Source organism: Homalodisca vitripennis, unplaced genomic scaffold (assembly GCF_021130785.1).
Source record: "Homalodisca vitripennis isolate AUS2020 unplaced genomic scaffold, UT_GWSS_2.1 ScUCBcl_5606;HRSCAF=12407, whole genome shotgun sequence".
Taxonomy (NCBI): Eukaryota; Metazoa; Arthropoda; class Insecta; order Hemiptera; family Cicadellidae; genus Homalodisca; species Homalodisca vitripennis.
Genome location: NW_025781723.1, coordinates 21,714 through 37,860, shown reverse-complemented (window position 1 = coordinate 37,860; position 16,147 = coordinate 21,714). Strand labels below are relative to the sequence as shown.

At 31.5% G+C, this 16,147-nt stretch overlaps 1 protein-coding gene across 1 annotated transcript; it reads right to left on the bottom strand.

Moving 5' to 3' along the window:
- Window positions 1–7,132: 7,132 nt before the first annotated feature.
- On the bottom strand, window positions 7,133–15,190 carry LOC124373451 (probable cytochrome P450 6a13). Its single transcript, XM_046831824.1, is given in 5 exon segments — window positions 7,133–7,789; window positions 8,337–8,469; window positions 8,471–8,589; window positions 10,231–10,452; window positions 14,681–15,190. Coding segments are annotated over 5 exon segments (1,158 nt in total). The 5' UTR covers window positions 15,180–15,190; the 3' UTR covers window positions 7,133–7,604.
- Between the last annotated feature and the right edge of the window lie 957 nt (window positions 15,191–16,147).

The following is a 16,147-nucleotide window of genomic DNA, read 5'->3' as shown; positions in this document are numbered from 1 at the left end:
AAAGTGCTTAAATAATTTTGCTAAGTATCAGTGCACTATATAAAATAAAAAAGTTAAACTTTAATTCACAGTAATAGCTAATATTTCTTGTTTGAAATGGAACTTACCATTTATTGGATGATAACACATGTTTTTCCTTAATTTTATAATTAAAACTTTAAGAAGAGCACACCAACTTTTTGGACAAAGTAAACTTTTAATTCATAGAAAAAAAAACTATTGTGTTATTAGTGATTTTGAGAATAAAAGCTGCATCAATTACTTGAAATAAACTTTCTAACTTATTGCTTATTGATAGGAGGAAGTGAGACAAGATATTGACTGCCGTAGTACAGCAGTTGTGGAGGACAGGTTTTAGCAAAGGTGTAGCACAGCTGTTTCAAACTAGTTTGAACTTTGCCTAGCTTACTTAATTGACTGAGCAATTGGTGAAGGTCATATTCCAACCTGACATTATCACAAACCCCAGCTCTACTTTTGTATTAATGTTCAGTACACAGATAGTTTTATTATATTAAATTAAGTATGTTTTATTAAGTATAATTGGGTTATATTAGACAAATTTGTGTGTGGATGTTTGCAAACAACTGAGCAGATGGATTGACATTTATTTGCATTATTTATTTACTCAGACATTATTTCTCCTTGGTTTAAAAAAAAAAAAAAAAAAAAAAAAAAAAAAAATGGTGAAAAAGAAAGATATTAAATTTTCATGTTCAGTATGTAGCAAGAATGTTAGCAAGTGTAGCAAGGCTCTATTGTGTAGTAGCAACTTTGCTCCAAATGGACTCATTTTAAATGTACCCAATCTAAGTTTGGAAGATTACGTTCAACTCTCGAAGACTAAAAATTGGGTTTGTGATAATTGTACAGTGCCAAAAGAAGAAGAGATTCTAGCCCATAATATAACTAGTTCATTAGTGGAAGAGGTCGAGAGCTTAAATAGAATTGTTGCTACTCTTAACAATGACCTGGAGGAGGCCATATAAAAAAATTCAAAGCCTTCAGATTGAAAAAATTACTCTTGAAAACTGTACTTTTAAGAAGGGAGGAAGAAATAATTAAGCTAGAAAGCTCAATGAATAAAAACAAGTCGTCAATTAAAGCTAAAATGCCACTCTGCCATCTGATTTTTGCTTACCTTTGAGAAACAAGTTTCAGTTGCTCGGTGAAAAACACAAATGAACATAACTCTGAATTTTCTGATAGTGATTTCCCTCCTCTACAAACACCTAAGTCTTTTTCCCATAAGTCCCCTCAAAATAGACCAGTCTCTAATATATGCCTAAAAAAAACAAAGTGATGCCTGCAGTGGAGAAGAGTCTGAGTTTCTGAGCCTACCTCCATTAAAAACGCTGGTACGCTTAAAAAATCCTCTAGGAAATGCTGTCATAACTGTAACTGTAGTAACTGTAAGCCTACTACAAATACTGACGATACACTAAATAAGGATAGTGTGAACGACCGAAAAGAAACTACTGATCTGTTCTGACAGTCACGGAAGAGGATTATCGTGGTATGTAAACAAAAATCAAAGCACCCGCCACGCTGTTGGTTTTGTTAGACCTGGAGGCAGGAGCGATGACGTATTGAATCACAAAAACATAACAAGTGAATTAAAAAATGAGGATTGACGTTCTGGTGATAATTTGTGGCTCAAATGACATCTCTAAAATGAGGCTGATACCGCAATTGCAAGGATTGAAGGACACAATTAAGAAAATGCCTAAAAATAAAATAATTTTGGTTGACTTGCCAATCAGATATGACCTTCCTCTGTGGTCCTGCGTTAATGAGTCACAAAGGAAAACAAATCTATCCCTGAAAGAAGTTAAGCAATTTATATAACAATGTAACTCTAGTGGAAAATAAGCAAAGCTGCCAGACCTCTGCATACGCGTCACGGCTTACACCTCAATTCCTTGGGTAAAAGCTGGCTTGCCGAGCTAATATGCGATGCTATTGATGACAACAACGGGGAAACTTCCTCAGCACCCCGGCAGCAGTCCACCTGATGGAGTCACACCATTAGCACCTTCAACCTGTACAAAGGAGTTACAGCGAGTCCACTTAAAGACGCTTGAACCCCTCCACCAGCACACCTGCAGCCAGCAGCTCAAATCGGATGGTTACAGCGAGTCCTCCAAAGTCACTTGTCCCCCCAACCTTCACACCTGCGACCACCTGTTCGAACCAGTGTATGTCTGCTGCGGAAACGGACACTTACCTACAGCACGCCTACTTCTATCTGCATAAAATAACAGTAATCTTAATGTATTGTCTTTAAATATTCAATCTTTGAGAAACAAACTTGGCCGATTAGAAATAATTTGAAATGTCAACAATATAGATGTAGTGTGCATTAATGAACATTGGGCTTAATGATGAGGAAATTTGTCTTTACACCCCGGAAGGCTACACGCTGGCATCTAGCTTTTGCCGGAAACCCCCTCTTGTCCATGGAGGCTCATCAATATTTATTAAGAATTCATCTCAAATATGTGACATTAGACGTATCAAAACATTGTTCTAATTATTTATGTGAAACCTCAGCAATCTTAATTTCAGATTATAATTTAGTTATGTATTAAATGTATATAGGACCGGTAATTCAGACTTTAGTATTTTTATAAACAACCTAGAAACTCTAATATTAGACATAATGAACAGACTACCTCATACTTATTTTGCTTTTTGTGGTGATGTAAATGTTGACATATTGAAAACCTAGCAGACCCGAGGTGGTGTCACACTTCTGCAATGTCCCTTAGGTCAGTTTAACTTATTATTGGATAAATCATCGGCCAACTAGATTTTCCTCCTGCCTAGGACAATGTATATACAAATATTGATAAGGAGTTATGTACTACTGCACTTATTGATCAGGATTTAATCTCTGACCATGCGGGCGTTTTGGTTACTTTAAGTTTGAAAATTTTTAAAAATGAAAAAAAATTGTGAATCAAAGTTAAGTAAAAGGTTAATAACTGATGACAGAATATTAAGTCTTAGAAACAATCTGTCAATTAATGAGAACTGGATACAACTTTATAAAATAAGTGATGTTGATATAGGATTTAGTATTTTTCTTGATACCGTGACAGCATTGTTTGATCAAAACTGTCCCAGGGTCAGTATTGACAAAAATAAACCAAAACCTAAATGTATGAAAAAGTGGTTTACACCCGAGCTCAAGACAATGAGAACCGGTTTACTGATTTTATATGACAGATGGAAGTTAAGCTTAAACCCTAAGGATAAAGATAGATTTAACGAGTACAAAAAATATTATAGGAAAGCCATTAGTGAAGCAAAAATAGCAGCAAATAATACTCTCATAAATAATGCTCAAAATAAGTGTAAAATGGCATGGAATATAATTAAAAGGGAATCTGGTAATAGCTCTGGCGTTACTAAAAATATCCCACTCTCCCCTGGATGTGTTAAACAATTACTTTTATTAGTGTACCACGTAAAAATAATTCAAATACCTCTGTACATAATTTTTAACTTTATGGATCTGCTAAAAAACTTCTCTCTTTCAGGAAATCTACCTTTAGGCTTTAAATGGAATATGATTGATGCTAATAGAATCATTAGTGCAGTTAGTAAACTTAGTAATTCTCGAAGTGAAGACTTGTATGGACTCTCTAATTTTATTGTAAAGAAAATAATTTATGTCATAATTGAGCCTTTCAACTTATTTAATCAAACTTAATTCTATTTAAGGGGCCTTTTTCCAACCTGTCTGAAGTCAGCTAAAGTTACCCCTATCTTTTAAGAAAGGAGACAGAAGCTTGCCTGAAAACTACCGTCCCATTGCCATTGTGCCAATCTTTAGTAAAATTATCGAGTCTTGCCTGCTGACACAGCTTTTTGATTACTTTGTAGATAGGAACTTATTGTATAATCTTCAATTTGGGTTTAGGCCAAAACTCTCTGCTGCAATGGCGGTTGAAACTGTTGTAAATGTTGTAAATGTTATATTAAAGAGCTTTGAAGAATAAGTTAGTGATAGGCAGTAGTTTAGTCGATTTTTAAGCAAAGCTTTTGACACCATTGCTCATAAGTGTCTTATGTAAAAAGTTAGAGTATTATGGAATTAGGGATAAAGAATTACAATTAATTGAAACTTATCTTTCCAGCAGGAAGCAGATAGTTAAGGTTAACAATATTGAGTCTGGTTACCTTAATGTTACTGCAGGAGTTTTCCTCAGGGCTCTATTCTGGGGCCCTTTTTATTTTTAATCTATGTCAATGATTTCAGTGTTAATGTGCCTTGTCTTTCAATACTATACGCTGATGATACCACAATGATTAGCAAAGGTTACGATGTTCCTGATGTTACTTTACAGCTAAAAACATCTTTAGAGTTAGCTAAAAATTGGTTTTCTGCAAACAAACTACTTATTAATGAGGACAAAACAGAGAATATAATTTTTACATTACGAAGTCAAATAAATAAAGAGGATGAATGCTTACTTAAACCTGTAAAGTTATTGGGTTTTTACCTTGATTGTAAAGCTAAGCTGGCATGTACATGTTGACAATATTTGTAAGAAACTTGCAAGGGGTAACTTATTTGCTAAGAAAAACTCAAATTTTGTGTAGGTTTGGACACACTTGTGCTGGACCTATTATGGACTGTTCCACAGCCACCTGTGTTATGGTATTCGTTTGTGGGCAACTCAGGTGCTGCAAAAAGAGTATTTGTTTGGCAAAAAAAAGGCCATTAGAACAATTGCAGGCTTACCTACCCAGGCATCTTGTAGAAATAGTTTTGCTGGGCTCCATATTTTGACCTTGGCCTGTATTTATATTTTTCAAAATGTGGTCCACAGTAATATCCACGGCCATGACACCAGAAGTAAAGATAATCTAATCACACCCAATGTTAGGCTTGATAAATCTTATAAGAGTCACTACTATCAGCAGCTCAAACTTTATAAATAAGCTCCCCACTACCTTAAAAAACTTGCCATTATCAAGTTTCAAACCAACATTGTGTGACTGGTTAAAGAAAAAGGAATTTTACACCATTGAAGAGTATTTGGCCTGTGATGATTTTGAGGGGATAAATGTAAATAGTTAGGGCTTAGTTCTGTTAAAAAATTTTTATTTTGTTAAGTTTTGTAATTTTAAGCTATGTTGTTCTCATTTTGAACTCAGAACTAAGTGAAAAGATTGTACACCCTGTCCTTCTATTGGTTGAATATTATTAAGTACAAATGTTTAGTACTTTGTATTAGGCAACTAGACTGTATAGTATAGAGAACTGACGAGACCTATTGTAATTTTTCTGTTTAATTGCCTAATGGTCAATAAAGATTCTTGATTCTTCTTGATTCATTAAGCCAGTTCATCAGCTTCGGACAGGAGCAAGGAAAGGGCAGTGGTATGGAAGGTAAGTGAGATGGTCATGCCCTACTGATGAAACATTAAACAAAAGAATTGAGCAGGTCCGCTATTCAGAATTGGCTGCGGCCCAAATCCAGCCAATGGGCCGATGACAAACACTAGGAAAAAGGCATGGCCAGATTCCAACAAAGAGGTATAGTCATTAGCAAACTGAGGTTAAAAATGTTTCTCTAGCGTACATATTTAATAACTATAATAAATCAATCGTTGCGGCAAGGAATTTTAAAATGACTATTCCTTTGACAATTATAATAAATAAATTGTTACATCAAGGAATTTTTTCAGCTCCACTTAAAATGGCTAAAGTGGATCCAAAGTATAAAAAGGGGTCTGCTACAGAAATAAATAGTTACCGCCCAATCTCTCTTATAACAACCTTTTAAAAGATTGAACAGTTTGTCTTGGAGCAGCTACTACACTATCTTGAGCAAAATAACCTGCTTAAAAATAAACAGCATGTTTCTTGAAAGGCAGACCATCAACAACTGCTCTAACACAGATTGTAGAGTATATTATGGATAAAAGAGCTTTACTGTATTGTTACCAGTCTATTTTTAAATCTCAGCACAGCTTTTGCTGCCCTCAAACACAGTTACTTAGTTGAAAAACTGAAAGCACTAGGTATAGCAAGGAAGTCAGCAGACTAGTTCCACAGCTATGTAACCAAAAAAAAAACAGCTCGTTGAGTTTGAATTATACTATCAAAAATCTAACAGAAAAAGGCACAATCAAAACTACTACACATACAGCTAGGAGAACCTCAAGGGTCAGACTTAAGACCATTACTATTCCTTTTATAAACTAATGATTTGCCCACTCACCTATCAAAAATCTGCAAATCATTAGAATTTGCAGATGACACCGAGATTACTCTTACAGACAAAACTAAAACAACTATTTATTAACACAGAAAGGGTTTTCCACTGAGATAAAGAGTACTGTGTTTCCAAACACACTTAAGCCTATACATAGAAAAAACAGTTCAGGTAGCATTCAAAACCAAAAACAAGAATACAGAAATGGTAGGTATTGACTGTAAAACTAACATAAAGTACCTTGGCATAATAATTAACTCAAGTCAATTTTGGATACCAAATATGGACAAGCTATTCATAAAACTGTGTTCAGTATTTATTGAATTTAAAATTGTAATTGTTGTGGCACTTTTTATAGGAGAAGTTGTTATTCACACGGTACATATCCAAGACATTCACCACCATAACACACAAACATGTCTCGAACTTTGTCTTGCCACTCCATCATCTTAGTCTTTACGGTACAAACCGAAATGTGCTGGATAAAAGCTTCAACCTATTGCTAGAAGAATTGAAGAACACGCCAACACAACAGGTGAAGAAGCGATTGATGGATTGGCTGATGAAGAGACCCTACCACTCAGTGGATAAATTTATAAAAGAAGTAACAGTAAAAAAGAGACTAATTTTTACTACTGACTACTAATGTAACAATATAACGAATTACTAATCTCCAATATTATGTAAATAAAGAAATTGTCTGTTTTCCATTCTGTACGAAAAATGAGAATCCTCACTTAATAAGTTTTATCCTTAGAATTTTGTTTCACTATAAACATTCAAGAGTCTTACAGTTAAACCTTCCTTTTATAAGGATAAAATATCTACAAGTGTAGGAGGGGCAATCAGGGTAAGTGTGGGTTAAGTAAGAGCTCTTCTGTCCCCTCTCCCCAAAAAAATATTTTGATAAGAAAGATATAATTGTCAAAAAAATCACTTACATAGTACATGTATAAGTACACAATTGCCATAACTAATAAGTTTCACAGATTTTTTTATAGTAAAAATAATCAACATGTATTTTAATAAACAACATGCATAATTTGCATTATTTCCAATGATTTTCCAAGCTTTTTGTATGAAACGTCAATCTTGTTTGAGAAATATTGTGTTTAAAAAAAACTGAGTATTACTTGATGAGAATGACATCTTAGATAGGTTTCTTGTTTAAGCACATGTCTTCATTTAAGTGCCTAGTCTGACACACTGTTTTCTCCACTGCAAGCTCTGCATAATACATTTTATTATGTAGCTCTATAGAATACATTTGATTAATTACAAATTTTATAAAAATTACAATATGAAAAATATTTATAAAAATTCTAACATATTTTTGACAGTAAAATAATTATAGACAGTGTAACTAGCCATTCAGATCAAAGAACCATTCATTTTTCTAGGAGTAAATCTCAATAGAACTGGATTAGCAGGTGTAACAACAATGCTTCTGGTATCAATTTTTATTGGAACTTCTTGCTCTGGACTCAAATCAACTTTAAAATTTGAAATCACTGTCGCAAGCCCAATCTTAATTTGCAGCATGCCAAAGTTTCTTCCTAAAACACATGTAATAATATACAAAAAGATTTAATGGAACTGATATATTTGTTACAACTAAATATCAGACCTTAACCTTATCGAAACTTAAATTTATCAGTATAAAAATGTGTGTTTACACTGATATAATTTACAAGCTTAAAGGCAAGAATATTGAAAATATTGAATTTTAATTAATGTTTGTGTTTCTTAAATCCACGGGTATTAATTATAAAACAAGTGATGCAGAAAAAACATAGTAGTCATAAATAAAAGAATTTAAATTGCCAAAAATTTTTTGGAATGGATGTTAAAAATTAAAAAGTCCATCTTACAAAATTGCTTGAGGAATTTTTTAGATGCTGGAATTTATTTCTATTTTATTGATTGTTATTTCTATACATCATAGAAAGGTAATATTCTAAGTTTACTTTTACATATTTAAAATGGTTTAATTTTGAAGACAAATTACACGCATGCCCATTATGAATGACGTTCTAGGTCATATTTCCATAACAACTCACAATTAATTACTGTCCTCAACTAAAGAAAAATCATTTTACTTACCAATGCAGTTTCTGGGACCTTCTCCAAATGGTAAAAACACAAAGGGATGTCTTTCTTTTACTTTTTCTGGGGTGAATCTCTCCGGCCTGAACTCATCAGGGTCAGGAAAATACACAGGATCGTGATGGAGGGAGTAAGAAGGAAATAATTACTCGCACACCTTTTTCTACATGAATGTTAGTGTTTGGGATGTTGTAGCGTTCAGTGCATGTCCTTATAATGATTTGACCGGACCCATAAAGACGTAGAGTTTCTAGAAAAATTCAATATTTCAATATATTTATATTTCAAGATCAATGATGAGTTAATAAAACACTATGCATCCATATTATAAGTAAATATTATATTTAAGTTTGTGCTGTAAGTGTGCGTATACTTACACTAAATATGACCTCTGATTAAAGATGAACATACAGACAGTGTTTTCATAGTAAGGAATTATAATACTTGGACTAATAGAGGATGTAATATGTACACATCTTGTGGCCAGCTATTTAAAAAAGGTTGGTATAAGGTATAAGGTTAGAATGTTATCCAATGTATATCTAATAGTATTAATGACGGATACAGATAATTCAATCATCATAAGACAACTGAATCTTCTGTCACAAAACCTATTCCAATGATATATACTTTCTACATCTCTGTAGAAAAATATGGCAAAGAACACTCATTTCACTGAAAACTCCACAATAAATGTGTGAAAAATTCTTTAATTTAACTCCATTCCATTTCTAATAGTTTTTAGTGACAAATCCTAACACAAAATTATTAACAAAGGCCATACTCTTCAGAAGACGCTCCTTTTAGATCTGTCTTTAATTAAAGAATATGTAAAGAGTTATACCAAAATGTCTCAACTTTGTTCTGGTTTGGATGAATGTCTTGACATTTCCTATATGAATCATCCTAACCGAACAAGTAAGGTAATTAAAAATTGTGTAAACACTAAACTCCTTCTAAGCATGACCCCCTCAGCTGCAGGTATATTACATCACTCATAAGTTACACTTGGAAAGTATAAATAAATTTTATATTTTTAATTAACAAAGCTATAATATGTAGACAAGGTGAAAAGTCATCTGCTATTGAGTTATATGAGTTGAAATTTATATGATTCTTTGTATATCTACTTATAAATTTCATTAACACTTTTATGTAGTGCTCAGCTTTTTGTGACTTAAGTTTTACAGTGAGTAATTATATTTTAAGATCTAAACACTTTATTTCATACATATAAAAGTAGAGTACGAATACGCTTATATAAACTAAACAGTTAAGTATCTATCCAAGATATTATACCAAGCATTACGTACAACCATAAAATGAAGAATTCACTATAAATTAAATTCATTAACTCTAACAAAACTAAAATAACAATATGAATTTGAGAAAACTAAAAATAAATTTTAGTTTTTTATAAATAACATGTTAGAAACTGGAATGGACACGAAGTAAACTAGACATAATTTTATCATTACAAAATTCTATTATCAGTTACCACTGATAGTTGAGATAGATGGTTAAGCATTACGGGTCTTCATCAGTGTGGATAACTGATTCAAATCTAAATGTGGGTGTGTACATTTTGCACCCTGAATTTGGAAATAAATAACACTTTTATATATTCAATTGTTTAAATATTACGTTACAAGAAAGACTCAAATGCATTTGGATGCATCAGTAAAATATTTTAAATGCCTTTTATATTCAAAGACAAATAATAAACTTGTTAAATTTTTCATATTTAATATTGTTTTATTGGAAAAAAGCTCAACATCATTTCACTTCAGTCAGCAACTTACATTAAAACAATGAAAATGTTGTTAAAACCTTTTAAGCTGTTCATGTGGTCTAAAACTACAGAAAATATACTGATAATTTGAAAACTTGCCATTAACAACTTGATCCAAGTAAGGCATGTCTTGTAAACTCTCATAAGTGATGGCTCCATTGTGTTTCTCCACAGCCTCTTGTATATTTTGGTAAAGTGCCTCTTGTATGTCAGCATGGATGGATAACTCATACAGACAAAAAGACATAACAGATGTATCAGTTGTGTAGCCAGCAATGAAGAAAACAAAAGCTTGTGCTGTCATCTGTTCTATGGTGAGGCCTGAAGCAAAATTAAAACTAAACAACTTCCATCATTAAATTTACTAATGGATTTCTTATCAAAATGACTGCTAGTGATTTGTATCACATTCATATGAAAACTAAAAAAAAAATGTAAATATAGGCATGAATCAAGTTGTCTTAGAACCAAGTGTAATAATAATACCTAAACAGTGATACAAAAAAATTAACAATGAATATTAACAAAAATGGCAGATGTTTATAGATTGAGACTAAAACACAAAACTTCAGCAATCTCAATACACATCTGTTAAAAATCATCCAAGAGAACATAGGTTGATCTATGGGAACACAACTAATGCTTTTTAGTGATTCATGATCCCAGCAGAAAGGTTCACTTCTGGCTGGTTTATACCTTCCAGTTGAACCTACACTGGCTACAGCAAAATCAATGTGTCACTTATATATGGGCAACCTTATGGATGTACAGGAGCAGATGTACAGATGCATCACAAACCCCAAATGTCAAGATATTGGGGTGGATCGGTAGATGTAGTCTACTGTAGAAGGTGACTATACAAAAGCGGCTGATACAGAGCTGTTCTCCCTCCTTCTAAGGTAACATGCCTGAGATATAGTGTCAGCTATCCTTTCTCTTGGATCTTGACAGGAACCCACCCCTACCATCAACCTATCTATCAACTATTCTGTCATTCTGAAAGCAAGTGCAAAGGTCCTTTAAGGATTAAGTGCATTGGAGGTTTTCATATACTAAATGAAAAAAATTAGGAAAGAATTAATATAGCTAATAAGTATAAAGACCCAATTAAAGAAGTAAGTTATGTAATAAATAAGAAAGGAAATAAGTACGAACACTTTCACTGCTGGTCTATACTGAGTGAGACCAACTATCTGAATGTACATATGCGCCTTAAGTCATCTGCCGCAGATAATGTGTAAAACAACGATTATAATGTAAATTAGTACTGAACAGGAAAATTTTCATAGATGAATGATGGAATACAAAATTATGGCACACATAGCGTTTTATTCCTCAACAACAAACAAGACACTATACACTTATACAAAGAGCTATGACACCTTAATTTACCTATCCAGCATGTTTAGTACACATAAATGTAAGGAGGAAGAGACTGAAGAATTTGGAACATCACTTGTTATAGTCCAGTCGTATTACCTGATTGAAAAAAATAAATGTTTTTCTTACAGCAAACTAATGGCACAATTTAGTCAAATACATCATAAATAAATAAAAAAAAACCATTCCGAACCAAAATCGTCTATTAGGGGGTATAGAGGGGTGGTTTTTAGGGGTGAAAATGGTTTTTTGCAATTTGTGAGTAAACAATGCATCTTATTGAAAAAAAGTTAAATGTAAAAGTTTGTTGTAAATAAAAAAATCTACAACTTTTGTAGTAATCATTTTTGCCCTAACCTCAAAAATTTCCCCCAAAAAATTCAAAAAAAACAGTTTTTTTTTTTGGTTTTTAAATTTTTTTCTTTTACAAAAATGGTTCGATTGAGCTGAAAGTTTGATGAAATATACTTTGTGCTATTCTAAAAATATACTGTATTTTTTTCGTTAAGAAATATTCAGCCGTTATAATAAAATTTCACTTTAAAAAAAAAATATTTTGATAATTTTCAATCACCATTTTGAAACATTTTTTTTAATCAAAAAAGGTTCTCTGACGGCTCATTATTTTAGTTTTTTGTCTATTTTGAAGAAATTAAATAAAAAATATGTAGTTTAATTGAAAAAAACTGCAGAAAAATTGAAATAAACAAAAATATTGACATTTTTCATTATACATTGTATTATTTTACGTGGAAAAATTGTTATTATTTATTTAAATTATAATTTTTTTTAATGTTGAAGAATTCCTCGAATATTTTGAAAAAGTATTTAGAAAACATTGTTTGAATGTGGAAGTTGGATTACAGGTATATATAGTACAGGTATATAATAGTGTCCTTGAAGTAAAAGGGTGGGGTCAATTCCTATTCTTCTATTATACGGGTCTCAGTAATGTTTCTAAGCATTCAATAAACTGCTGCTTTGTCGTCAGTCAAGTTATATTGGAGTAGTGTCGTGAAATAAGCCTCGTGATTAGCAATTTTACAAGATTTTTGTTCATATAAAATACAAATCGTAAGTAAAACTTTTGCAAAACAAAATGTTTATACAAATTATTCAATAAAAATTATTAAAAATAATACAGATCATAAATCTTTGTCTCTGTGCATACAATTTTACGCATGCTATTTATCTAGTAATTTTTACGTATTTTCAGTATACTAATTTTATTGTGCTTTCTGCATTTTTATAGACTCATGTAAATGGTGGAAAAGGTACCTTCTTGTATCATTTGTAAAAGCCGCGATGGAGATTTGGTGAAAATAAAAAGTCGAGGGATAGATACTCTTATTTCGTCAAGTAAACAAAGCAAAGATCAGCGGTACAAAACATTTCAGAAATTGACTGAAGCACACATTCATGATGGTTGTCGACCAGCATACAATAGACCTCGATCAAAATCTATTGGGAAGAAGATTATGAAAGAAGCATGTGATTTTAATTTTGAGCATCATTGTGTTTTTTTGTGAAGAACCTTGTAACCAAAATAGAGCATTTCGCGGCATGCAGAAGGCTGAGACTAATGAAAAATTTTATCAACTTTAAAGGGAAGAGATGTTTTCAGAATCATTTAATAAAAGTCTGTTAGTTAGAGTGAATTTTCTCAAAGAATCAGATGAAGTTCAAGCTTATTATCATAATAGGTGCATGTCATCTTTTTATGATGGGACAAGCTCAACATCTTGTAGACATACAGCGAGTGTAGATTCTAAAGATTTCATAAGTTACTGCGTGTATTACTTAAAAAAAATTCATCCGAGTGCCAATTTTCCCTTAACGAAATTAAAGAAGATTTTGATGGTGATATCCCAACATTAAATACATTAAAAAAAAAATTGAGTGATAGTTTTGATAACGATCTTGTGTTTCCTTCAATGAAAGGAGATACAATCATTACATTTTAAAAAAGCAGGGAAAAAATTGAGTAGAATATGGTAATGAATCACGATCAGATGATGTAGAATATGAAAAAAATATATTTATATTTTTAAGTTCACTGAAAAAAAAAACATAAATATTCAAAAAAAACTTTTGGAAAGAAATAATGGTTTCTTGATTAATTTCAATAAGAATTGTAAAAAATATTTTAAAGAAATAAAAAATATATGATGGAAAATACAAATTAAAAAAAAAAATTACTAAGACTCGAATCCTGTTTTTTGATTTATTTAAAAATTTCCACGTAGTTGTTAAATATGCATAATTCATTATTATTTTGCCTAATGCTTACAAATAACACTGGTAATAAAAGAAATTATAATTTAAATAAATAATAACAATTTTTCCACGTAAATAATACAATGTATAATGAAAAATGTCAATATTTGGTTTATTTTCAATTTTTTCTGCAGTTTCTTCAATTAAACTACATATTTTTTATTTAATTTCTTCAAAATAGACAAAAAAACTAAAATAATGAACCGTCAGAGAACCTTTTTTGATTAAAAAAAATGTTTCAAAATGGTGATTGAAAATTATCAAAATATTTTTTTAAAGTGAAATTTTATTATAACGGCTGAATATTTCTTAATGAAAAAAATACAGTATTTTTAGAATAGCACAAAGTATATTTCATCAAACTTTCAGCTCAATCGAACCATTTTTGTAAAAGAAAAAAATTAAAAAACCAAAAAAAAACGGTTTTTTTGAATTTTTTGGGGAAATTTTTGAGGTTAGGGCAAAAATGATTTACTACAAAAGTTGTAGATTTTTTTATTTACACACAACTTTTTACATTTAACTTTTTTCAATAAGATGCATTGTTTACTCACAAATTGCAAAAAAACCATTTTCACACCCCTAAAAAACCACCCCTCCTATACCCCCTAATAGACGATTTTGGTTCGGAATGGTTTTTTTTTATTTATTTATGATGTATTTGACTAAATTGTGCCATTAGTTTGCTGTTAAGAAAACATTTATTATTTGACCATTTTTAACTGCTATTTCTCCTGGACTAATAAGAAAGGTGTACTTGTTTTTATAGTAGTAAAAACTTGTAAATTCTCGTTTGGGAAACAATTAATGAATGCTACCTAATAAAATTGTGCCAAATATCGTATATTATAAACAATAAAATATAAATTTACGTATGTTAAAAATAGCTTACCTTTTGAGGGTTTTGATACAGAAGTACTTTTTTCCAAATTTTCACCGTTATATTTTTTACTTTCAATAAGGACATTTAAGAAGTCACTTCGTTTTATGTTATTTTTCTCTCTGTGAACCACAGACTGACGAACAGAGTTTGTTAGTAAATCTGTTACATCTGGTGGAATAAGTTGAACTGGTAAGAATTTTACCAGTGTAGGAAAGAAATTAACCAGAAACCTCCGGAAAAATCTTGCTTTCGTTGTTTTCAGCAATGATCCCACCGTTGTAAAGAACTGACAGTTTTCATTATTTATTGAATCAGTTTCTACGCCAAAAGCGCTAGTTGCAATGACGTCCATTGTAAACCGAGCAAAAACATTTGTAACTTCAACAACTGGATTTTGCCCAACAGCCTCATGGAGATAAATGTTGAGCTGTTTACTGCATTTTTCCATCAAAACGAAAATTGACTTCATCTTTCCAGATGTGAATGCTGGTGTCAGCAACATTCTCATGTCTTTTCCATTCCTGACCGTTCATATTTATGACATGTCTGAGAATGTATTCTTTAGAATTAGCTCCCACGTTTGTCCTTACAGCGAAATGGTTAAAGTCTTTCACTAAAACTGCCTTTATCAATTCAGGATCTCTCAACACAAGAACAGGATTTTGAACATCAATTATCCCAAAAAATCGCTCTTTTGAAAACTTTTGGTACATTGTATTGTAACCTTTCCCAATAAAGGTTTTGGCCAGCACTAAATCTCTAGTAGAGCCAAAAGGAAAAACTGGCCTTATATTGGGTACTCCCCTGTTGGTCCAATAATTGTAATCTTTTGTGTGATAAAAGTAAAAGACAGATAAAGCAATTATTAAAAAGGTAGCTAAAAATGTCAATAAAAGCCCCACAGTAAACTCCATTGTCTGAAAACAAAACACTCTCATGTGAATTTATAACTGACAATACTTTTCTTAAATACTAATGAATATTAAAAAGTACTTTGTGTACAAAGAAAACTGTAGCCTGCATTCATAGAAAGCCAAATCACTGATTCTGTATTATTAAGTTATATTTAGATTCTTTTTTATCAATTAAATGAAGTTCTGGACATAAACCATTGAATATAGATATGCATAGTTTAGTAAAAAAGTTCCTCTAGCTTCAAACTGAGCACTATAAAAAATTATGATTTGTATATGTAAACTCAGTTAATTTTAAAATAAATGCCTAAACAATTGTTATCTTTATATATCTCATATATTTCTTTTGTGCGGGTGTATGTCACTGAACCCCTCCTAAATGGCTGGACCGATTTCAATGACATTTTTTAGTGTCTTTAGGTGGATTCAAGAATGGTTTAGATTTACAAATTCAAGCAGTTAAAATTTGCAAATATAAGCAGTAATGACCATCGTGCAGTCATTTTCATTATTTATTAAACATTACTTGAATTATTGTCTACTGAAATTTTACATGGACAGT